The 25,458-nt window shown below is 39.7% G+C and overlaps 1 protein-coding gene across 4 annotated transcripts in view; it reads right to left on the bottom strand.

Moving 5' to 3' along the window:
- The window catches only part of Phf20 (PHD finger protein 20), a 128,416-nt gene that overhangs the window by 11,970 nt on the left and 90,988 nt on the right, over positions 1–25,458 (bottom strand). For 3 of the 4 annotated variants that reach the window (XM_026383200.2, XM_077800228.1, XM_077800227.1), the window contains 6 exons: positions 24,326–24,604; positions 18,203–18,301; positions 16,657–16,821; positions 15,924–16,102; positions 5,577–5,676; positions 2,601–2,796 (listed from right to left, as the gene is read on the bottom strand). In XM_026383200.2, the coding sequence (XP_026238985.2) occupies positions 2,601–2,796; positions 5,577–5,676; positions 15,924–16,102; positions 16,657–16,821; positions 18,203–18,301; positions 24,326–24,604 (1,018 nt within the window). The remainder of the gene's footprint in view (positions 1–2,600; positions 2,797–5,576; positions 5,677–15,923; positions 16,103–16,656; positions 16,822–18,202; positions 18,302–24,325; positions 24,605–25,458) is intronic. The other variant, XM_026383201.2, reaches the window with a different exon arrangement.

Here is a 25,458-nt window from a genome sequence, read left to right as displayed (position 1 = left end):
ACTCTCCCAGCTAAGATCCGAAGCCTCAGCTATTCCTCGCAAGGATGACTGACTCTTACCTCTGAAGAAGGTATGTATAGTCACCCATGCCGCTTTTTTTTTTCTTTTTTATGATGTCGCTTTTTTTTTTCTTTTTTATGATGACAGATGCTCTGAAATTACTCCCAGTTTTATTGTTTGTCTTTGAGAATAAATTCACCAGGTCACTTGGAAACATTATTTCTAAGGTTGAATACCTAGTGCCCCTGATAGCAGAGACTATCCTGGTGTACACAGACATAACTGGGGCCATCTCTACCTTTCCCAGGATCAAGACTAAAAAGATCTTCCCATATCCTCTTAAGTTAGACATCTTGAACAAAGTCACTTCTATAAAGGTAAAGGCTCAAAAAACAGAGTCCAGAGGGACAAAGCTCCAGAATATGGGACAGAAACAGAGCACTGAATTTTGTTAAGAAGGAGAACAATACCACCTGGTGGAAATCAACCAAGAGCATCACCTGATGTTTTCCAGGGCCTCACATTAGACCACCTTCCACCTACTTCAATTTCTGGCATCCCATTAAGAATAAACTCATTTTGTTTATACGGAGTAATACTTTCCTAGCTTATATAAGTGAGGGATAGTTAGTCTCTGACATCATATCTAGAGCTGTCATTTGATTCAGTTCAAGTCAACAGATCCTGTCACAACAACTTCTAACTGTCCCTAGCATCCGTCCTCCTGCACTACTCTTATACCACACCCAACCCTATTCTTGAGTTTGAGCAGGGCCTACGGCTACCTGGCTAGCCTTTCCTGAAGTCAGGAGTCCATAAAATTGCTTGCCCTCCTCTTTTTCTCTTTTCCTCTTCTGGGGACAGGGACAGAGCCAAAGAACAGTCGAGACTGCCTCAACCACACAGATGAGGAAAATCCCAAGCAATCAGATGGAAGGGAACTGAAACCATGCAGACGAGGGTAACCCCAGGAGAATGCCACGGTAACAGAAAGATGGAAATCAAATCTCCAAGTCCATGAATAGAATTCTGCCTTCGCTTAAGCATTCACTATGTGAAAAAGTCTCTGTTTGGGGGCTCTTTATTATAGTGGCTTAGTTTTTACCCAAACCACTTTAGATTCTTGCTCAATGTTCCTTGCTCAAACCCTCCTTGTCATGCCAGAACTTGAGGCCAGGCCTCCGAGTTCCAGAGGGCACAAGAGGAAGCAGACTTCCATTCTGCCATTCCAGATCCCTGACACTGCACTTGCCTGGCACCAGGAGGCCTTCGGAACTAATCAACATGAAGGAAATCTTGTCAAGGAGTGGTCTACCACATCTTAACTCTCAGGGCACTAGTTTGTCATTGTTTTCTCATAACTTCACTATAAGAAGTCCTATAGGACTAACTTCCTATATTAAGGCTCATGGGAGGACTTAAGAAGCAATCTTTATAGAAGAGAAGCAGATCCTGCCAGACTATAGCAAGACCAAAAGAAAGTCCACACAGCCATGTTTCAGTTCTGAGCAGAAACAGATTGAGGACAATATGTGATGGGAGCCAGGACTTGGGTTATAGACTTGGCTCCACCTCAGAAGCATGGAAGTGTGGCCACCCTACTCAAGGGCCTACTTGCTGTATTTGGTTAAAAAAAAAAAAAATGGGGGAAGGGTAGGTTATAAAAGCCCACACACTCCAGTAAGAGTTATACATCTTTTTCAGAGCTTACATGAACTTAGGTCATCTGACATGTAGAATATAACCACAGAAGGAAATTCACACTTTAGTTTCACTCCTCAAACTTTGGGTCATTAAAAGCAAGAAGTCTAGATCCAAAAAGCCTAAAATTTCCATATGAGCAAGTCACCAAGAAACAAATATATTAAGCAACTAATCATGCTAGAGAGCAAGTCTTGCCAACAGTCACTCTTTTGGCAGCTTTCAACCCAGCTTTCAACTTTACTAGGCTTGAGCCTAGGAATTAAAAAACCAGTCTGGGCAACATAGCAAGACTCCATCTCAAAAACAAAACAAAACAAAAAAAAAACCCTTTTTCTTAAAAAGGTTAATGTGGTAGATTTTATATTACGTATATGTTACCACAATTAAAAACAAAAAATTCAGAATGTGCACCAAAATAAAACACGCTATATCTTTTTTTTCTTTTGACTGGGATTGAACCCAGGGTACTTTACTAATAAGCTACATCCCCAGCCCTTTCTATTTTTTTGATTTTGAGAAAAGGTTTTGCTAACTTGCTAAGGGCCTTGCTAAGTTGCTGTGGCTGGCCTCAAACTTCTTATCTTTTGCCTCAGCCTTCCAAGCCATTGGGATTACAGGCGTCTACCACTATGCTTGGCAATACATTATATCTGGATAGTGGCGCCAGCTACATGGGTGCATATATTTTCAGAATTCAATAAGTTCTTAAAATAGATGAATTTAATTGTTAAATTAAATTTAACAATTAAATTTAAAAATGGTCGATACCTTTAAAAAGGAATGTTGATAATATAACATTGTGCCTGATTTTGTGAATTTTCTACTTCTCAAATTTATCCCACCCCCATTCAGTACCAAACCAGACTCCTCCTGAAAGTTTCAGGTACAATACTTACTGCAAAATGCTCATTTTGAGCTGCAGGCCGTGCAGAACCTCGATCACTCTCTGCACATCACCAAGAAGCTGGTGGGTGGCCACAATCTTCTTGGCATTCTGATGGGAGTAGTTCTCTTCTAGAAATGCTAGGCCATGCATATGTCCCCTGCTCATCCACTCCTTGTCATACCAGTACTTGAAGCCAGGCCTCTGACCTAAAGCAATGACAATGAAAGGGTTAAGCATGGCCTGGAGGAAATCCAGGTCATTTCATCATTAGATAATCATTGCATGAACTACTGAAAGATGGACCGCTGTGTTCATTTTGTTCATTTATTCATCCAGTGTACACTCAGTTTACACTGACTCCATGCTGGACTCTCCGCTAGGTGTTGGGGATGAGGCATCTACATTCCCTGATCTCACAGAACTGGCCAGAGGTGGAATATGAACCTGAGTTATATCTTTAAATTTAAATCATGTCGTTCCCTTCCCTACTTAAAATCTTCTGCTACTTTCAGCTACTCACTGAAGAAAACCCCAAATCCTAATTCTGGCTAATGGAGGCCTTCAGTACCCAGCAACTTCCCTCCCTCTTCTCCCCAACCTTACATGGCTTCCTCTTAGTTTCTAGAATACACACACACACACACACACACACACACAAAAACCTCTTCCGAGGCTTGGCCTCTTGGTTCTATTCTAGCACCCCCTCGGTCTGGAGCACTATTCCTCTAGGACACTGCAGGGGTGGTTTCTTACCATCTCCTCAGAAAGGCCTCTTGCTACACCTCCCAAAGTTAAGAGAGCTTTTCAGAACCATGGGTCATTCCCTCTTTTAATGCCCCCCTCCCCACCACAGTTTCATCTCTACCTAACAAAATTTTGTTTATTTACCTCTTTTTTAACATCTGTTTCTGTTCTCAATCCCTCTAAGAATCAAAAGGAATAGGAACCATCAAGTTCAAGGTTGTAGCTATAGTGCCTAGCAAAAATCACCTTGAATCAATTTACCAAAAAAATGGAAAGAAGCTCCAATTCCCATTACAACTGTACCATCTATTACAACTGTACCGTCCTTCCCTTCTCTGGACCTCTATTTCCCATCTGTTACACAACAGGGATGCTTCAGTGGTCCTACTCATTAAAAGGCCTCCTTAGGAAAAACTAAAACCATAAGCACAGGTGACTCAGTAACATTTTCTAATCCAAAAGGCTAGGATACAGCTTCTAACCAGATTGTGGGTTGTTCATCTGTCAATAACTACAAAAACCTGAAGTAACCCAGGTAATCTCTTATCAAGATCCTTGGACTTCTGGCCTTTACAACACACACAGTAGAGAGACAACTTGATTCTGTTAAAAACATTTTTAAGAATTGAATCTGTTAGGTTAAACCTTTGGTCCAACCTACTCAGAGTCAAATAGTCTATAAAAAATGGACATGTGACAGATATTCAAGGCTCAGTTCAAGGAAGAGTCTATCCACAGTCTTGCCAATTAAAAACTTACACAAGAAGTTCAGAAAGTTCACAGGACATGCTGAAAACAGTGTGTGCAATTTCTAAAGAGGGAAAAGTGGAGAGAAAGACAAGGTAAAAAGACATTTAAAGGGTGTCCTAGGGAGCCTTTGAGATTATGGGGAGAACCTCACAGGCAGTTGCTGTAGCAGGGCTCTAGTAGCAGGATTCAGAACAGCACTTCCTATTTTATAAGACAAAAGTCAAAACCTTTGTCTCTGGTTCTCATCATCTGTCTGGCATTAACTGGTGGAGTGATCTTTGGCTAATCAGATTTTTTCCAGGTTTGTGTTTGCTCATCTATCTAACCACCTGACCATATATTTTCCTGGGGATAAAGAGACAAACAGAGGCAGATTCTTCTCTATCTATGCACTAATCTTGTACAAATAAAGATAGTGTCACAATAGAGGTCTTCAGAATCTGATTGTTGGAAATGAACAATGGTGGTCAGTTCCTCCCTATATAACCAGAAAAATCAAGAGATTTGGCACCACAAACCTGTTCTAACTCCAATTACTTTATGAGGTTAGGAAGGTCATTTGTATCAATTTTTTTCCTCATGAGCAAATGAGAGTAGAAGACCCACCTGGCCATCTCATAAAATCAAGCAAAATAACAGAAATAGAGGTTCCCATGCATTGTCTACCTACAATGGAATTTGAAGGACAGGAGGTAACGGAGAGATGGCAGAGGTGGTAAAGGGAGATTATGTCACCATCTCACTGACAGCAGGATGACAGAGAGGTTTACAATCCTCCCGTCTGGAAAGAGGCATCCAAGAGCCACAGGTGGCCCCTGTAACCACAAAATTAAGTGGTCCTGCTATCAAGACACTGCTCTGGGTGGCAATAAGTCCTAAGCAATCATGCCATTGCCCTTACCCTCCAGGGCACCTCTCCTTTCCAGGTGGCAATGACCCAACAGGTGGGAGATGACACCACAGGAAACAGAGGCAGGTTTCTAATCCTCCAGTATCCCCAAAAAGCCAAGGATGGAACCCACATGTCATTCCTCACTAGCCCTCAAGAAAAGGAAAAGGTGCCCATGCAGAAGCACATATGCTAAAACTTGGATCACTAACAGAAGATTAACAGGGCCCTGAGCAAGGATGAAATGCTAATTCATAGAGCATTCAGTATTCTTATAATAGAGTTTCAATCAAGCCAGATGAAAGTGTTTATCATGAACAATTGTACTGAATGCAAAGTAGATATTTTTTGTTTTTGTTTCCAACCACAATTTAAAAAAAGAAAAAATTCTAACTCAAGGCCAGGTCTTCTACACATACTCTCTCATAGGTAAGTTCAGGAGAACTGGCCGCCAGATGTGCTAAAAAGGTGAGGAGGAATCAGAGTCCAAATGATAACGAAGAAATGAGTCTCAAGATCACATACACTTAGGATGTTTCATGATCAGCTGTGCTAAGGAAAAGGCTATATATTGTTAATACCCCTGATTTTAGAAATCTCTACCTGGAGGGTCTTGGCAAACATAACAGGTGTATTTCTCGGGCACATTTTCTTCCAGTAATCCCATGCAGACCCCATGCTGCCAGCACTGGCACTCTTCACACTGTTAGAATTAAAGAAGCAACAAAAATTAAACTCAGAAGGTGTCCTCTAACAAAAAGTATGATCCACTTGCTAGAGGAACAGGTAGAATGAGAAGGGAGGGAGCCTCCACTCCCTATACTGACTTCTAAACCACTATCTAATGTGGTAGCCACTGGCCACATGAGGCTGTATAGTTAAATAAATAAGTTAAAAAGTCAGTTCTCAGTACCCCAGGCCACCTCTTTAATGCCCAGCAGATACATGAGGCTAGCAGACACTGCATAGTATAGATAAAGAACATTTAGATATATTAAATAGTGCTGACCTCAAAATAATGAGGGTTTCACTTCCATTTCTAGAGGATTTTACTTTCCTGATTACTTTATGGGAATTGAATGAAAATCATTTAGATCTTTAGAGAACTAGACTAACTTGGAGTGACAAAAAGCTGAGTTTGCATTACGGCTCATTCATCAGCTGTGTGACTCTGCACATGTCACTTATCCCTGGGCTTCAGTTTCCCCATCTGTAGAATGGGATACTATTTATATACATCTGTGAGGATTCAATGATTCATATACAAATCACCCACTATAGAGCCTAGCACACGGCTTTATGTATTAAATTTCTTTTACTAATGGACAACCAATTCACTTTGATCCCCTTGGGATAATCATGATAACATTTCACATTTATTCTATCCAAACATTATCAAATATCATACAACTGGTTAAGAGGCAAAGGTGGATGAGAACATGAACTTGGCTAATTGTATAACTAACTGTTTTAACCCCTAGGCTCTACTGCCTTCCCTGGGTATTGGAGAGTAGAGGTAAAGTGGTAGGAAGCTGAAAAGGAAAGGAAAGATTTAATGAGGGTGGCACTGGGAGACAGTAGAGAGCCACAGTCTGAAGCTAAAGGTCCAGAGGAAGGAATGGAGAGAAAAGGCAGTCTTCCAGAGACAGAGAACAAGGACACTTCAAACAATTCCAATCTAAATTCCTAAATCTTAATTACCCAACCAACAGATAAGCACTGGGGTGGACAGTGAGCTTCTGATATGACTCTGATGGTGGGCCACCAGTCCAGCAACAAGGAAATAGAAAATCAAAGCTTAGACAATCCTCAACCATTTGAAGTCAATAAGTCTCAGCAACAAGAAGGCTTCCCTGGGCAAATATAAGACTACTAGTAAACTAACCACACCAAATCACCATGGGCAGAACTAGAAGGGAGACCTCAGATAAGAGTCTCCAATTTACCCCTATGAAAACTAAAGCTCTGAGAGGAAAAGTAAAGTGTATAAGACAATAAAGGCAATTAGTAGCAGAAACTAATTATGATTAATAATTATGAATGAAAGTCAGGCTAAGTGCAATGGCACATGCCTGTACTCCCAGCTATTCAGGAGGGTGGGGCAGAAGGATCACAAGTTGATGCCAGTCTCAACAATTTAATGAGATGTTGTCTCAAAAAAATAAAGAATAAAAAGCGTCAGGATGTAGCTCAGTGGTAGAGTGATCCTAGTTCAATCTCCAATACTGAAAAGAGAAGAAAGAAAATCTGCCTCATGGGAGGGGAGGGGGCATGGGGGTAGGAATGACAGTAGAATGAATCACACATTATTACCCTGTGGGTATATATGATTATACGACCTATGTAAGTCTACATCACGTACAACCAGATGAATGAGAAGTTATACTCCATTTACGTATGATGTGTCAAAATGCATTCTACTGTCATGTACACCTAATTAGAACAAATAAAATATATTTTAAAAAATAAAATAGCATGTGAATTTGCAAAATAAGAAAAAGAAAATCTGCCTCACCAATGACTTTGTATCATGAGAACTAGGACTCACCAAAAATAAGTCGAATACAGCTAAATTTCAAAATTCATAGTGATGAATTTTCATATGGGTCTGGCATATATATATTATTCATTTAAAAAGTTTAAATTTAGGGGCTGGGGATGTGGCTCAAGCGGTAGCGCGCTCGCCTAGCGTGCATGCGGCCCGGGTTCGATCCTCAGCACCACATACCAACAAAGATGTTGTGTCCGCCGAGAACTAAAAAATAAATATTAAAAACACTCTCTCTCTCTCTCTCTCTCTCTCTCTCTCTCTCTCTCTCTTTCTCTCACTCTCTCTAAAAAAAAAAAAAAAAAAAAAGTTTAAATTTAGAAAGTAGAATAACATGGTCTTGGGTTGTGACTCAGCAGTAGAGCGCTTGCCTAGCATGTGTGAGGCCCTGAGTTTGATCCTCAGCACCACATAAAAAAATAAATAAAATAAAGGTATTGTGTCCAACTACAACTAAAAAGTAAATATTAAAAAAAGAAAGTAGAATAACCTGAAAGATAACATATCTATGAATGAACATAACAAATATGCAAGATTTCTATGAAGAAAATCTTAAAATACTATTTGAAGAAAACAAAGACAATGCATCCTAATCCTGGAGAACAAGAGTCAGTATCATAAAGGTATCAACACTCCTTGAGTTCATAGATAAAAATAATGTAGCCCCAACAAAATAGCAAATACATAACTTTGTAACAGATGAAAAAATGGAAAAAAAATATTTGTAATTCCTACTACAGCCTATACAAAACCTCTATAAAAAGCCTATACAACTGAGTATGGTGCACACACATGTAATTCCACATACCGTGTAATCCCAACTACTTGGGAAGATGAGGCAGGATTGCAAATTAAAGACCAGTCTCAGCAATTTAGTGAGACCCTACTCAAAAAAAGCAGGAGAGGGATTGAGAACGTAGCTCAGTGGTACAGCACTTGCCTGGAACATCCAAAGGCCCTGGTTCAATCTGCCTGCAGTATCCCCAATAAAAGCCTATATAATTAGTAAGAAAATGACAAACCCTCGGCCTAAAGGATATAAAAATATAGTTAAAGGATGAAGGTTAATTCTTAATAAAAAGATGTACAGATCAACCATTAAAATTAATATTAACCAACTTGAATTAATATAAATTAATATAAAATAAAACCAGACAAATATATGTATATAAATTATTTTTTCTAGGTTTTAAAACTGGAGAGCTGGGAGAACTGGGGTTATAGCTTAGTGACAGAGCGCTTGCCTCGCATGTTCCATCCTCAGCATCACATAAAAATAAAGATATTGTGTCCATATTTTAAAAAATGCATTCCACTATTGTCACGTATTTAATTTAAAAAAAAAAAAATGAAGGGCTGGGTGCCATGGCGCACGCCTGTAATCCCAGCAGCTCGGGAGGCTGAGGCAGGAGGATCAAGAGTTCAAAGCAAGCCTCAGCAAAAGCAAAGTGCTAAGCAACTCAGTGAGACCCTGTCTCTAAATAAAATACAGAAAAGGTATGGGGATGTGGCTCAGTGGTCAAGTGTCCCTGAGTTCAATCTATGGTACCAAAAAAAAGAAGGTAAATATCAGTAAATTATTTATAGTATTATGAATCTCATGAAGTGTTTATAATAAATATTTACTACTTTATTCTAAGAATGTTATTCTCATTGAAAGCCTGTTTCTATTCCACACACACTTATATTCCAAAATATTAACAGCAGTTATCCCTGGGCAAAAATAATGTAACTCTTATTTTCATTGTGACTTGCTATGTCTCCTAAGTGCTACAATTATGATATTTTCAGAAGATTATTTAAAAGTAAGTTTCAAAATGGCCATACTAAAAGACCCATTTCTCATTAATCTAAAAGACAAAGACAAAATACCCAAATTAACAAAGGTTCTTGACAGTTCTTTGGTATAATCATCAGAAAGAGTATATATATAACATTGCTATGGCAGGGCTGGGGATGTGGTTCAGCAGTAAAGCCCTTGCCTAGCACGTGGGAGGCCCTGGTTCCATCCTCAGCTCCACATAAAAATAAATGAAAATAATATAAAGGCATATAAATGAATAAATAAAGTTACTGACAACTACAACTAAAAAATAAATATTTGCAAAAAAAATATTGCTATGGCAACTAGTAATTATTTGTCAAAATAGTAAATATATATATACCCTTTGGCCTAGGAGTTCTACTTCCAAAATGTGTTCTGATAGATATGCTTACACAAATATGAAATAATTTAAAATTATTACTACAAATGCAGTAGCACACACCTATAATCCCAGCAACTTGGGAGAGGAGGATCACAAGTTTGAGGCCAGCCTCAGCAACTTAGTGAGACCGTATTCTAAAACAAAATAAATAAATAAATAAAAAGGGCTGGCGATGCAGGTCAGTGGTAATACACTACTGGGTTCAATCTCTAGTAACAAAAACCAAAAACAAAAAAATAAAAAAAACTAACACTGTGTTTAGACAAAAAAAAAAGTAAATAAATATACAGCAAAGTAAATATAGTTAATGCTACTGAACTATATGCTTTAAAATGGTTCAAATAGTAACTTCTATGTTATATATTTGTTAGTTTAGCCTCAGAATATTTCTGGAAGGATACACAAAGAACACAAAGTTGGAATGAGATAGAGATAAAATTTTCTTTGGTGAATTATGAGAGTGCAGTTTAAAAAAAAAAAAAAGTTAAAATATGGGGGGCCTGGGCTATAGCTCAGTGGTAGAGCGCTTGCCTAGCACATGTGAGGCACTGGGTATAATCCTCAGCACCACATAAAAATAAAGGCATTGCGTCCATATACAATTTAAAAAAAAATTTTTTTTTTACACCAAAACTTGGATAGGCATGGAAGTACATGCCTGTAATCCCAGCAATTTGGGAGGCTGAGGCAGGAGGACTGCAAGTTCAAGGCTGGCCTCAGCAACTTAGTGAGGCCCTAAGCAACATAGCAAGACCCTGTCTCAAAGTTGAAAAATTTTAAAAATAAAAATGAAAGGAATGGAGATGTAACTCAGTGGTAGAGCACCCTTAGGTTCAATCCTTAGTACTATGAAACAAATAAATAAGGGCTTCTTGTTAAAGCTGTAACATAATTTTCCCTGAAGTTTGGCACCTAATATATATTTATTGCTCTTGGGTAAAGGTCAGCAAACTAAGGTCTATGAGCCAAATTCAGCTAGAATCTTGTTTTTATAAAATATTATACGAACAAATCCATGTTTTACATATCATCTATAACTGTTTGCAGCAGCTTCTGAATAGTTGTGACAAAATCGTATGGTCCTTGAAGCTTAAAATACTTATTATCTAGCCATTCACAGTTTGCCAAAATCTGCTCTAGAGCAATTAAAATAATTTAAATATCAAATGTGTTTTCTTGTATTCATGTGGTACCCAGATTTCTCAAATACTCATGATTATTAAGCAGGATTTTAACCTTCAATGATTTAAATAAGTACTGGTTAATAAAATCAAATAATAATATCCTCAGGACTGGGGTTGTAGATCAATGGAAGAGTGCTTGCCTGGCATGTGTGAGGCACTGGGTTCAATTCTTGGCATCACATAGGAATAAATAAAATAAAAGCCCATCAACAATTAACATTTTTTAAATAGTAATATACTCAAGTAATGTTGATATATTAAATAAGATCAAAGAAAATTATTTCTCTAACTAGATGATCAATACATTTTAAAGTTAACTGGATTTATTCCAGTTATCTTCCTCTAAATTTGTGCCTTTTGCTAAAGTTACTGAATGGAACAGGTATAGTGCTCCCAATGACAGAAACTGCCCCTCCATAAGACACGCCAATTGGAAAATCTTGGCTCCAGTGGACAGCAGAGGAATGTCCTGTAGAATAAAAGCCAAGGTGCTCTGATGTGAGCTAAACACCACAATATTGAGCCAAGTGTTGAGCTGAGAGCTGGGGGAAGAGATAGGAAGTCGGCTCCCAACTCTGCCACGTAACAGCTGGTGTGAACCCAAGAGCCCCAGGCATACTGTCTTCATATAGCATATAATGGTACTTTAAGGTCTACCTTCAAATACCCCTTGATCCTTACTACTTAAAGAAAAATCAATGGAGAGATTACTACAAAGGATCAAAAACGGGTCGCATACTGCTCAGGAGGAACGGTCTTGCCAGGAGAAGCTTTCAATTATTCACCCACTTTAGATATCCTCATAGGCCAAAATCTGATCAGGCTACCAAGGCATATGCCCAGAGAAACAAAGTTGAAACTTTGAAACTAAAAATCTTCTTTTTTAAAATAATTCATTTGCATATTTCTCACTTCCTAATTTCTTTTTTAATATTTTTTAGTTGTCAATGGACCTTTATTTTTTATTTATTTATATATGGTGCTGAGAATTGAACCCAGTGTCTCACACGTGCTAGGTAAGCACTCCACCACTGAGCCACAACCTCAGCCGCTCCTAATTCCCAATTTCTAAGACACTAGTTATCTAAGATATTCAAGCTAATGCTTTGCTACTTTGTTCCTAAAGAGAAGTAATCCCTGCTGAAAAATTACAAATCAGAAATTCTGAATAAACTTCAATTACAATGCCTAATGTAACATGTCCTATTTAAATGCTATGGCTTATGTCACAGAGTTGGCAAGTGAACTGCTATTCCTTAACACTCACACTAAATGAAGCACAGGATAACTCAGCATCCCTGGGGGAAGGCTACATGGCAATCTTACAGCTCCCCTCCTCAAGGGTACACATGCCATATGGTATTCTTCCCATTGTTAAAGTACTGGCATATATTCTCCTTGAAACCACCCTGGAAAAAACAAATTTTAGGGCTAGGGTTGTAGTTCAGTGGTAGAGTAAAGTGGTAGAAACTTTATTTCAAAATGCTAAACTGGCTGAATCAGTTTTTATAAATAAACATTTTATACCTCAAAAAAATTTCTACTAAAAAATCCTAACAGTCTTCTTGTTATATAACAATTCCAGTTGTATCCCACAGGTTTTACAAAAGTACATGTGTTTTTTTTTTTTTTTTTTAAAGAGAGAGTGAGAGAGGGGAGAGTGAGAGAGGGGAGACAGGGGAGACAGGGGAGAGAGGGGGGAGAGAGGGGAGAGAGAGAGAGAGAGAGAGAGAGAGAGAGAGAGAGAGAGAGAGAGAGAGAGAGAATTTTTAATATTTATTTTCTAGTTCTCGGCGGACACAACATCTTTGTTTTGTATGTGGTGCTGAGGATCGAACCCAGGCCGCACGCATGCCAGGCGAGCGCGCTACCGCTTGAGCCACATCCCCAGCCCCAAAAGTACATGTTTTTGGATGAAACTAATTTAAAAAAACAAAACAAAAAATGCACACTAAAAATGTTCAGGCCAAATGTTAAGATAACAGAGCCCACCAGTACACATTATTTTGTACTGCACACATAATTCTGTCCTAGAACAAAGCTTTTCCGCCCACTTGTATTTATTCAAAGAGACAACACAGCATGCTGTTTAGGAAAAGTCATTCTGACAAGAGCCACGTGCATCAAGCTTGTCTCACAGACAGAACCAAATAGAGAAAAACAAGCAATATGCTGAAGTGTTCCAAATCATCAGTCCCCAGCCCTTTTGTTTTTAAATTTTTCTTATTTTGAGACAGGTTTTCACTAAGGGCCACAACTTTGACTATATTATCAGAATTCATGAGAACGTGTGCGGATCACATTTCTAACCTTAAAAGTGAAGATTAATCATTTTAAACTTTTATTTATTTTGAATTTTTTTTCAACTTAAACATTTAAAACTATTGCTTTGTGGGGTTGAAGATATATACCTCAGTAGCAAAGTGCTTGCCTTAGCATAAGTGAGGCCCTTACTTCAAAACCCACTACCACAAATTAAATAAAACTACAGCTTTTACCAGTAAGACACTTTGGGGTTCTACAAAAAAGTCCATTAGGAACAGGAATTCTGATGCCGAAAAGGTATGAAAAGCACTAATATCAAGAAGTGCTGAAGACAATTTATGTATCTGTAAATCAAAGAAATTACTATGAAGACTACGAAGTGTTTCACCTGAAGTATGTTATGTGTACATACTGGTTGGGGTAGAGAACAGTTCATTAGCCAGCCTAGACAATGTGACTTTCAAAAACAAATCTGTTTTTTGCTTTACTTCTCAATTATTAATAATGATAGTACTTGAGTATCCTAACTGTAGTACTGGTTACACAGTATATATACTTGTGAAAAAACTGTGACAGTTTTGTTATACTTGTGACAAACTGTGCAAGTTATATGCATACACATATAAGTACAGTACATGTATGTAGCTGGTAAAATCAGAATAAGCTTGCGAGATTATGCCAATATCAATTTCTTGGTTTTGATATTGTGTTGTTGTGTGCGTTCCTAGCATGGGAGGAAGCCTGGGCAATAGTTCACTGGACTTCTCATTAGTAGTATATTTCTTTGCAACCTCCTGTGATCTATAATTATTCAAAAAGTTTTTAAAAAAAACACTTGATAAATTAAAGGTGAAAATGTAAGGTGCCTAGTCACTCTGGACTTTCTGAAAGTTTAAATTATGGCAAGCTTAATATTTCAAGAAATCAAAGGAAAGGAGATTGCTGAGTAAAAAAAGACAAGTGCAAAAGTTAATTTCAAAAATTGATGCACATATTGACTTAAGGACAAGGAAATAATATTCCATAACAGAAAGGCTGAGTATTTTTCTCATAATTACCACAGATACCCTCTTTTCTGGTTAACACCCCTCACCCCTTCCACACAATGACAGAGGGAGGCCCTAGGCGGCCTTTTTGTATATCGTGAACCACACATACCCACAACTTTCACCACCACCAGCCAGATGATTAGACCAAGGGTTGGCATTTGGCCTAGGATAGACGTCTGCCCCCTCCCCACAGGTGATCATTCCAAAGGCTAATACCTGGTCTAAACCCAGATGGAATTCCTGGCCCATGAATTTAGAATTGGACAGAGCTAGTCTCTTGAAGACAAAAAGTTAAAACAGGGAAGGTGTAAAGGAACCATGGATGGTGATCACTTTGCAATTTCCAAGAAAATTAACAAGTAGCAAAAAGATTTTTTAAAAGAACCAAATCAACTCCAGGAAGAATTAGGAAACAGACTAGACTAAGCCCCTGGAGATGGGGGCTGGGGATGTGGCTCAAGTGGTAGCGCGCTCGCCTGGCATGCGTGCGGCCTGGGTTCGATCCTCAGCACCACATACAAACAAAGATGTTGTGTCCGCCGAAAACTAAAAAATAAAAAAGCTAAAAATTCTCTCCCCCTCTCTCTCTTTAAAAAAAAAAAAAAAAAAAAACTAAGCCCCTGAAGATGGAATTCTAAGTTGCTAAGCCTGGATGCAATTTTGCCTCTGGGTTCTAGGACCTTGACTATTTTCCCAAAAATGTTTGTACTTGCTCCCAAAAGATGCTAACCAATAGGGGGCTGGGGCTGGGGCTCAGTGGTAGCATGCTTGCCTAGCACGTGTGAGATACTAGGTTCGACCCTCAGCATCACATAAAATATGTACAAATAAAAGTATTGTTTGTTTTTTTTTAAAAGAGAGAATTTTTAAATATTTATTTTTTAGTTTTCGGCGGACACAACGTCTTTGTTTGTATGTGGTGCTGGGGATCGAACCCAGGCCGCCTGCATGGCAGGCGAACGCGCTACTGCTTGAGCCACACCCCCAGCCCCAAAAAGTATTGTTTATAACTTTAAAAAAAAAAAAAAAAGATGCTAACCAATATAACCATAAGTGACTTAAAGAAAACTCAGGTTTCTTGGCCAGTCAGATGCCAATATATATCCATGGTATTTATGATGGCCTTCAGAGTTAACCAAACAGCAGCCACCTCTGCCAGAACTGAAATACAAAGTGAAAGGTGAAGGCAAGCAGAGGGGGTCAGAGCCAGGGGACAATGATGGTCTCCCCAAGACAGGTAGAGAGGTCCCACCCCACAGGCACATCCCAAAGATAAAGATGATGAAGGTATGTTAGGAAAATGACAGGAAAGAGAAATGTCATAAAACCAGTCTCCATTTCTTTATACCACAAAGAAAATTTACCTCAAAGACAAGATAGGTCCATAAGAAAGTTGAACTGCCACCCCAGGTCTTGAGTCCCTGCTATTTAGCTTCTTACCGTGTAACCAAAACCTGTCCCCTTTGCAGGCCCCAAATGCCTCCAGCAGAGGATGAGAAGTTTGGATTTATAAGTCCTCTCTTATTCTATTAATAGGCTATTTATGGCACCCTGAATACCCAGAAAGCTGAACCAAAAGGCAAACTCAGTCTGGTGCTATTGACATGACCCTCCATTGTTCCTGGCCTTAACATTCTCCCCAGGGATAAGTCTGCACTTCTCTATACCTACACCTGTGTTCTGAAAGCTCAACCCACCTGAATCATGAAGTCATTTTCTTCCTGGACTTCGCAGATACAACGAACCACCTCAAAATCATAGCGGTCATCTCCATCAAGTTCCTCATCTGGGTTGGTGGTCACATCAACATCTTGGCCATACTCCTCATCACTCCAAAGAAAGCTCTCAGAAGAGGATTCACTCAAATTCTCTTCTTCTAGAAGGTGAGGGAAACCAACAGTCACTATTTTAAATTATAGTTATAAAAATTATAAAACCCTAGTGTGTCCTGAGTAGAAAATGACCTTACTCCAGGGCTGAGAAATCAGGAATTAATCTGTTCCTTGGGGTTATCATTAGACCAAATGGAGTATACTGCCTAGCAATGAACTGAAATCCATTTCTTCACTTCACTGAGAGAGCATGAAGCCCAAGGTGAGTGGCTGCTCGAGGTCACAGATCTATCAGTGAGCTTCAACTCCTTATGAACCACACAGTCTGTTAATCCTCAGAACTAAAATTTTCCTCAGTCTTCCCATGAAGCCAGCCCTCATGCATAAGAAGGCTGTGTCCACAGTCACTTTAAAGTTCTGCAGACAGTGGGGAAAGAGGAAGGAGAGGATCCCAGGAACAATCTGCAACAGAATCACTGAGTCTTGGTGCCTAATTAGCTATAATCAAGCCAACATTTACTACACACTTATTCTTTGCAGACACTGTTCCAAGCATTACTTTCTAATAAATGATCAGGCCAGCAGCGAGCACCCTTACCAACTGCTTTCAATTTCCCTTTGTGATTTCCAGATTCTGAGCCATGGAGCTGTGGGCTCGTATGGACCCCAGGCTTGTGTGAAGACCCACACCTGGTAACAGCAAATGCCTTGGGTGGAGAAGGTTCCTGGGAGGTGTCACTGATCTCCTCACTGCAGGGGCATTCTGGAAGAACAGCATGAGAAAGAAATGAGCAACTCCAGACATTATATATTTTATTATTTTTTTGTGGGGGGGGGTGGCAGTGGTTTAAGGGATTGAACCCAGGGACATGTTACCAACTGAGCTACATCCCCAGCTCTTTTTAATTTTTTTGAGACAGGTTCTCAGTAAGTTACTGAAGCTGGCCTCAAATTTGCAAATCTTCTGCTTTAGGCTCCCAAGTTGCTAGGTGTGTAACACCACACCTGACAACTCCAGACATTATCATGGCATTCCAGAACCAACCTCATCCAATTAGTAAGCCTCCTGTTCCAATAGCTCAAACTTGGGGTCAATTCAACCAAGAAAAGGTATAAGGTAATGAGGGAAGATTTAGGATTTCATACTTCCAGCTACCTCTGAGAACTCCAATTCCAAACAATTCCTTCTCACCATCACCCGCCCTCCTCACCTGTTTCTGGTAAGTTTTTTTTACTCTAAGCCAGAAACTACAATGAGTCAGGAGCAGTGGCATATGCCTGTAATCCTAACATCCCAGGAGGCAAAGGCAGAAGGTTCAAAGCCAGCTTCACCAACTTAGCGAGACCCTAAGCAATTCAGCAAGACCCTGAATCTAAATAAAATATAACAAAGAGCTGGGTATACAGCTTAGTAGTTAAGCACCTCTGGGTTCAATCCTCGGTACCAAAAAAAAAAGAAACTACAATGAAAATAAAGAAAACCTGGCATCTCTTTAACTGCCAAGGTTTTAACACAGATTTTCTTAAACATTTTTGTTGGGGTACACACATACTTCTCAAGAAATGAATTCTTTCTTTAGAGATGTATGTTTAAGATTTATATATGTGAACAATCAGTCATCTACACATCCTCTCAGACTTCGTTGCCTCCATGTATATGGCTCTGTAATAGGAGATATACTGGCCCATGAGCCTAATGGGAGGGTTTTCATAAACGCCAGTCAGAGCTGGTAATGGTGGCACACACCTATAATCTCAGCAACTCATCAGGCGAAGCAGGAGGATTACAAATTCAAAGCCAACCTCAGCAACTTAGTAAAACACTGTCTCCAAATTAAAAATAAATAAATAAAAATGGCTGAAGATGTAGCTCACTGGTAAAGCACCTCTGGATTCAATCCCTAGTGCCAAATAAACAAATAAATAAATAAATAATAAAGAATGCCAGCTGGTCCTTGTAAGACATGGGAGTGTACCCCACCCCAGGCCACCCCTACCAGGGCCCTACTAGGTTCAGCCCACAAGCCCTGGGAAAGGCCTGCTGGTCCTTCCTCTCCTCAGTGCAGGCTCAGAGGCTACCACAGGAGGAAGTCATCCCTCCCCATCCACGGCAAGGAAATCTAAGAAACCCTCGGGAAGATTACCAGGTTTGGTTTTCTTTTTCTTTTTCTTTTTCTTCTTTGGCTTCACTCTCACAAACTCTTTGAATTTCTTCTCTTTGTTTTTTTCCTTGTCTTTTGCAGCTACAATTAAACACAAGTTTATGTGTTAGCATTTTAATGTTTTTTCAACACAGAGATGTTTATTCTTAAGTAATTAAGCACGTCCAATGGGAAGAAATAGAACATGCATTACTAAGTTCTTGCCTTGGCTGTGCCAGTGAGATCACCTTTCTTGCCTTTGAGGGCTCTATAGTGGCTGCAGGACAGTCATTCTTCCATCACTTGGCCTCTAGAGCCCAGGAGACAACTAACTGCAGGCTGCTATTATAAATGAGTCTTGATGAAACATGCAACGCTCATTTGTTACATGTTGCCTATGGCTTATTTCATGCTTCAACAGCAGAGTTAAGAAGTAATGACAAAGGCCTTAGGGCCCTCAAAGCTGAAAATAAGTATTATCTAGTCCTCTCCCAGCCCATTTGTTTGGTACTTGAGATTAAATACCAGGGTCTGGCACATGCTAGACAAGGTTCTATTGGGAAACTATATCCCCAGACTTTCTTATATTATTTTGAGTCAGGGTCTTGCTAAATTGTCCAGGCTGGCCTTGAACTTGCGATCCTCAAGTAGCTGGGATCACAGATGTGGGCTACCACACCTGGCTACTCTTATCTGTCCCTTACAGAGAAGTTTGCCAACCCTACTTGGATCATTGCTCCTCAACCCTGTCTGGAATCAATAGGGAGCTTCAAAAAAAAAAAAAAAAAAAAAGACCTAATGATTTAGCTGAACAACAGAGCACTTGCCAAGTATGCACAAAAACAACAACAAACAAGCTGGGCTCAGGGGCACATTCCTTAATCCCAGAGGCTTAGGCAGGAGAATCTAAAGTTTAAGGCCAGCCTTGGCAACTTAGCAAGACCCTGTCTCAAAATTTAAAAATAAAAGGCTTTTACAACACTGAGATACATCCCCAGTTTTTTGTTGTTGTTGTTTTGTTTTTTATTCTGAGACAAGGTTGCTCAAGGTCTCACTAAATTGCTGAGGTTGGCTTAAACTTCTGATCCTACTGTCTCAGCCTCCCAAGTTGTGCGCCACCGTGACCAGTGCTCAGGCAGGGCTCCAGTGTCCTTCCACCTTATCTTCCCAAATAGTTGAGACTACAGGCACACATGGCTCTGTGTCTCTGTGTCTCAAAGACATTTAAAAGGAGATCTATCTGACTCTCGAGGACCATATCAGCACTGTGGCCCCAGTCCCTTTCCCAGATGGGTATCTAGGAACTCTCAGAGAGGAATGATGGGCTATAGCTAGCTTACACATCTGGGTTCTATACTAGGGAACATACCGGACTTACAGATAGATCTGTGGGCAGCTTTCCTGCTGAAATATACCACAACTAAAGAAGAAAGTCCAATAAATAAGATATCTAGAAAACAATTTCATCCATTTTGCAAAAACACTCATTTTTTTAAATCAAGAAATTACAACCCAGAGAAATAAGTCATACAATTGATTAGTAGAAACAAACCCAAAGACCAAGGAAGCCTGAGCTGACCCCTGCAAGACATCAGAGCTGGTATACTGCAAAACTTTACTTGGAAACACCAATCTACTTCAACCTTCTACATCTGCTTATTCACTAAAGGCCTGGCTAAGGGGAAGGAGGCATGTGAGTAACAGAATTACAGATGGCTAGAGTAAGAAGGGGATTTTTTTTTTTTTTTAAAGAGAGAGTGAGAGAGGAGAGAGAGAAAGAGAATTTTTTTTTAATATTTATTTTCTAGTTCTGGGCGGACACAACATCTTTGTTGGTATGTGGTGCTGAGGATTGAACCCGGGCTGCATGCATGCCAGGCAAGTGCACTACCGCTTGAGCCACATCCCCAGCCCAAGAAGGCGATCTTAAGGACAGGTGACCAGTTTATTCTCCTTGGGACCTCAGAATCATTGCCCTGCCTGTCCCAGCACAAGAATGTCTTTTTTCTTCCCTTGCTTTCTGGGGCAGCTTCTCTCTAACTTTGAGAGCCTTGAGAGCCTGGACATTTAGTTGAGGCTGCTAAAACAAAACAGATGGGGTGGCTTAAACAATAAATATTTATTTCCCAGAGTTCTAGGTGTTGGCCAATCTGTTTTGTGGTGTATCCCCACATGAAGCGGGTAAGGGATATCCCTCTCTGAATTCTTCTTAAAGGACACTAACCCCATCATGAAGGCCCCACTCTAATAACATCATCTAAACTTAATTACCTCCCAAAGGATCCCTCTCTAAATACCAATATCTAGAGGACAGGACTTCAACATAGGAATTCTAGGACTGGGAAGGGATCTGTGATACACAATTCAACCATAGCAAGGCCTAACTTGAATGTCACCTCCTTTCATTCCAGCTCTTGCCCTACAGGCAAAAGCTGTATCTATGTTCCCAGAGCATTTTATGTGTTCCTAAAATAGAACTGAGCCCTTTTCACTATTTATGTATTTCTCCCCCCACATGAAAGGGCTTTGCCTCAATCACATAGTTCTCCATCACCACTTTGAGTAATAAAGAAATCAGATTTGGGCTGGGGATGTGGCTCAAGCGGTAGCGCGCTCGCCTGGCATGCTTGCGGCCCGGGTTTGATCCTCAGCACCACATACAAAGATGTTGTGTCCGCCGATAACTAAAAAAGAGATATTAAAAAATTCTCTTTTTAAAAAAAAAAGAAAAAGAAATCAGATTTTCGAAGAGATCTGTGTGAAGTCACACAGAATCAGTGTTCACTGTTACTGAGATGGCTCAAAAGACTCTCAGAACTGCTTCTTCTGCTCTATCTTGTCCACCCAGAAACTGAGGGGATCATACCTCCCAGAAAAAAAAAAAAAAAAAATCTCTGCAGGGTGTTTTCTAGCCCTGATGGTTCTCACAGAATCCCCAGGCTCCATCAGAGAAATCCACTTAAGAGTATTTGCTATAGTCAAATAAGAGTATTCAGCATAAAAAGGATGTGTGTGTGTGTGTTTTAAATAGTCACTATCCCCAAGCATCACTATTGTCACTGAAGTGGTGTCTATTTGTCATTTATGCAGAAGTCAAGTCCACACTCATGTCAAATGCCTGTGAACTAGGAAACAGAATACCCACTATCAGAGTCTCACCCTGAAACATCCCTCCCCCTGAACTCCGCACACCATCTGAAATTGCACTCCAAAGATCAAGGGCTTTCTTAGAAGCCTGTAACCTGGTTCTGGTCTTTCAAATTTTAGAACATTTAATTATCAGATTACACAAGTCTGGGCAAACTGACACACCAGGGACCTTCTGATGAGAGAAAGGTGAGGGGAGATGCCTACAACAGAAGTTCCTTCAGGAGGGCTGGGGAATAATGAGGTGGCCATACTGTGGAATACTCAGAGTGCTCTGCCACATTCACTCTGGCTGACAGTCAGCCACATAATGAAGGCTGACCTTTCTAAAGAGCCCAGTCCTCACGTAACGATCCTGAAGTTCCTGCCGGTTCATGGTAGACACAGGACTAGTGGCCAAGGTTTCAATTTCCCATATAGATTCCAGCAAGATGATCAGTCTGATAGTAACTGCTAAGCATCTCAGCAATCAGGCAGAAAACGTATTTGGACAGTCACCAAGCTGTCTATGAGTTCTGGATCCACCTGATATGAGGGTGGGGCTGTTATTCCTTGCTGGCTGCACAAATGCTACTTTCCACCTGAGAAGTATAAAAATGACCAGCTATAGCTCCGACAGTTACACAGAGTAACCTGTGTGGCGCATCTACTACCAAATGGATCAATTTTATTATGGAACATTTTAAACAAACTAAAACACAAGAATTTAAGGGACCTTAGGTATCCCCTAAAGCATTTGTGTATTTGACTATCCCTGTCACCCTGGTGCTATTTTTAAAAACTGATAGGCAAAAATTCCCAGTTTACCCAGAGATTTTCAAAACCCTACTGAAAGGAATCTGGCATTATCAGAGAGAATAAAATCCCAGGTTAGGGGCTAGGGTTGTGTCAGAACCCAGCTCAGTTTGTGTAAGTACATTCTGTGATAGTTTTCACACAACTAAAAAAAATTGCCTAAGGACACATTTCTCAGAACGTATACTTGTGGTTAAGCAACTTATGATTGTATTTTTTTATTTTTTATTTGTTGTAACTAGTTATACATGACAGATCATACATAAACAGAGTATAATTTTGACACATCATACATAAATGGAGTATAATTTCTAATTCTTCTGGTTGTACATGAATGACTATGTTTTTAACAAGTCATCCAGTGACTCCCATGCAGGAAGGCTGGATGCTGCTCCAGCTAAGATCTGGATCAAGTAAATATTGTAGGTGTTATTTGTGAGGAGGGGAAATCTCAGTAATAGATCCTTTAAGTCCTAGGAAATAAATCTGACCCCATAATTAACCAAGTAATCAAAAGCAGAGAAATCTAAAATCACCTAAAAGATAAATATGGCCATCCAAGGTAGCAGGACTAGCTAGTAACAGACATTAACATCCCTGAGCAATCAGTGTTTGGTCCTAAATAAAGCAAGTAGTAACCAGGCAAGAGGATATTCGAGCCTGAGAATAGAACTAGTCCTTTGCTTCTTTGTGCCAGAATAACAACAAGGCAGAATGAGATTATGTCTCTTTTGCAATGTTCAGGTCAGAGCTTAGTAATAAATTGTTGTTGAATAAACAGCTTGATCTATTTTAGCCTGAGGCAATTCTAACTCCAATATTCTGATCCCATGCTCAAAAAGCAACTTTCTCTTCCCAGAGAATGTCTGAGCTGGACAGAAGGAAGATAATTTGGGTAGCAATGGGTCAGCCCTTTTTTACTTTTTGGTGGTACTGGAGATAAACCTCATGCATGCTAGGCAAGCCCTCTACCACTCAGCTACTTCCAGTCCTTTGTTTAAATTTTCTTTTGAGATAGCTTTTCACTATGTTGCTCAGGATAGCCTTGAACTTGCCATCCTCCTGTCTCAGCATCCCAAGTTGCTGGGATTATAGGTTTGTTCCATTATATCTAGCTTCTTTTCACATTTTTACAATGTGGTTACTAGAAACTTTTAAATTATACATGTGGCTTACATATTTCTGATAGATAACAGCACATAAGACTAAGAAACTCCAAACTGGCCTTAACACATTAGTCTTCCCAGCATGGTTGTTGAATGATCTCTTAGAGGGCCAGAGATTACCTTCAGATGTCATGGCCCTGACCTACTGTCCTGAAACCTCACTTAATCTGTCTTCCTTAGGGATGCTATCAGATGCTAGGAATTCCACATTTCATTTAAACCTATGTATCTGAATGAAAAAGCTTTATAATCCAAAAAGACATGTAGTGATATTATAATTTCAGTTAAAAACAAGATGGGAGATTGTAGAGTTTATTGGAAATTCATTACTTTTTCTGAAATTTCCCTAGAAACACAATTTTTCAATTTCTATGATTTAGAATAGAATTCCAAAATGATTCTCTGTAATTAAATATGAAATGAGATTTTGTGGTACTCCATACAAGCACCATTGTAGTTTTTACACAAAATAAACTAGTTTTCTTTGAAAATGCCTTCAGCTGCAATTAAGAAGAAAAAGGATTTGCACATTAACAAAATCACATATTGTTTTTTAGTTCTTTTGTACTTTTGCCCTGCTGGTAGAGACGGGACACAGGTTTGGGGAGGAGGGGAGGAAGGGAGGAAGGGAGGAAGGGAGGAGGGGAGGAGGGGAGGAGGGGAGGAGGGGAGGAGGGGAGGAGGACAGCATGTTCCGGACATGAGTTCTCCCACTAGCTTCTCAAGGAGCGCCCTTGCTCAATTGTCCACACTCATATTGGGAGCACAGAGGCTAGGTAACTCTGAAGATAACTTGAGGAACAAGAGGCAGAGACAAGAATAAGAATTAAGTATTTCTGCTTCCTCCAGGAGGGCCCCAGCTCCATGATACAATACCTGAGAAAGACTTATCATTTTCAATCATGTGGAATTAACTGGACAAGACCAACATAATGTTTGCTTTCTGTGTCACAAACATAAGCACAGTGGCCTTAGCAGCAGCGTCCTCTACGGCACAATGCAGAACCAAGATACTTACTTGGGGAACTGGCAGAGACTCGCTTCCTGGTGAGGCTCTCCTGGTTGGCCTTGTCAGACGTTGAAGAGCCCCTTGTCTGGACATGCCTCTTTCCTGGGCTGTCTTCTGGCTCCAGTGATTTCTCCATTCCATGGAAATACTTCATGTGATAGTGCAACAGTTTAGCTTTGCGGAAAAATTTTAAACAGTCCACAACCTTGCATCTAAACTTATGGTCTAGGTCGACAGCTGGCGCATTAGATGTCACAAAATCATCTGTTTTCTTAAAAGTATTTGGTACTGAAAAAAAAGCAAAGATTCCATGTGCTTATCCTGGTTATTACAAAACATGCATTAGCATATGGCAATGGAAAGTAAAACTGTGGTATTTGTAATATGCAGTCCGAGACATCAAGCAGACTGCAATTACCTCCCAAATTATTGTTTGCAGGGAATCATAGATAAAAATTGTGATTCATCTTTAGAAACAGGAGGTCAATGTGTTCATTTTAAGTAGCTTTCAAGTTCTCAGAGTTTTACTGACTGGGGGAAGAACAAGGCGAAATCCTAAAGAAAATCAGTTACTTCAAGCCAACATTGTTGCTTATGAGTTGAACTAGATTAATATTCACCAGTACCCTGTACCCATCTGTGTGGACAGAACTAGGGAACACTCTGCAGAATCTCTTTATGAAACCTAAGGAATTTTACAACCCTGTTTGCATAAGAAAAATGTAAGTGTTCCAAGTGTTTTAGTATGGAGCCTTCAAAATTTCACCACATACTTTGTTTTTACAAAGTATTTTGTTGAATGAAAAGAACCCAGAGAATCCAAAGGAGAAAAAAAAAAAAAAAAGCAACCAAATGAATGGAGCAGGACAAGAGGAGAACTTGAAGGACTCACGATCAAATTCAAAGAAATGATAAAAGTTTGACCCTCCAAAACCAAAAAGATAGAAAGCAACAGTAGAAATGAACCAATAACAAAATATAAATAGAGTTGTCACAAGGTTCTCATGTTACAAACTCCCTTCATAATACCCTCATCCCAATAACAGCAATCACCTTAAACTCAAGGTACTCCTCCTCTATAGAAAGGGTCATCCAAGAATATCCTTAATGGACCTTTCTTGGGTGAATGAAATTTTCACTAA

Source organism: Urocitellus parryii, chromosome 6 (genome assembly GCF_045843805.1).
Source record: "Urocitellus parryii isolate mUroPar1 chromosome 6, mUroPar1.hap1, whole genome shotgun sequence".
Lineage (NCBI taxonomy): Eukaryota > Metazoa > Chordata > Mammalia > Rodentia > Sciuridae > Urocitellus > Urocitellus parryii.
Note: the sequence above shows the minus strand (reverse complement) of the source record. Positions and strands in the feature narration are given on the sequence as shown.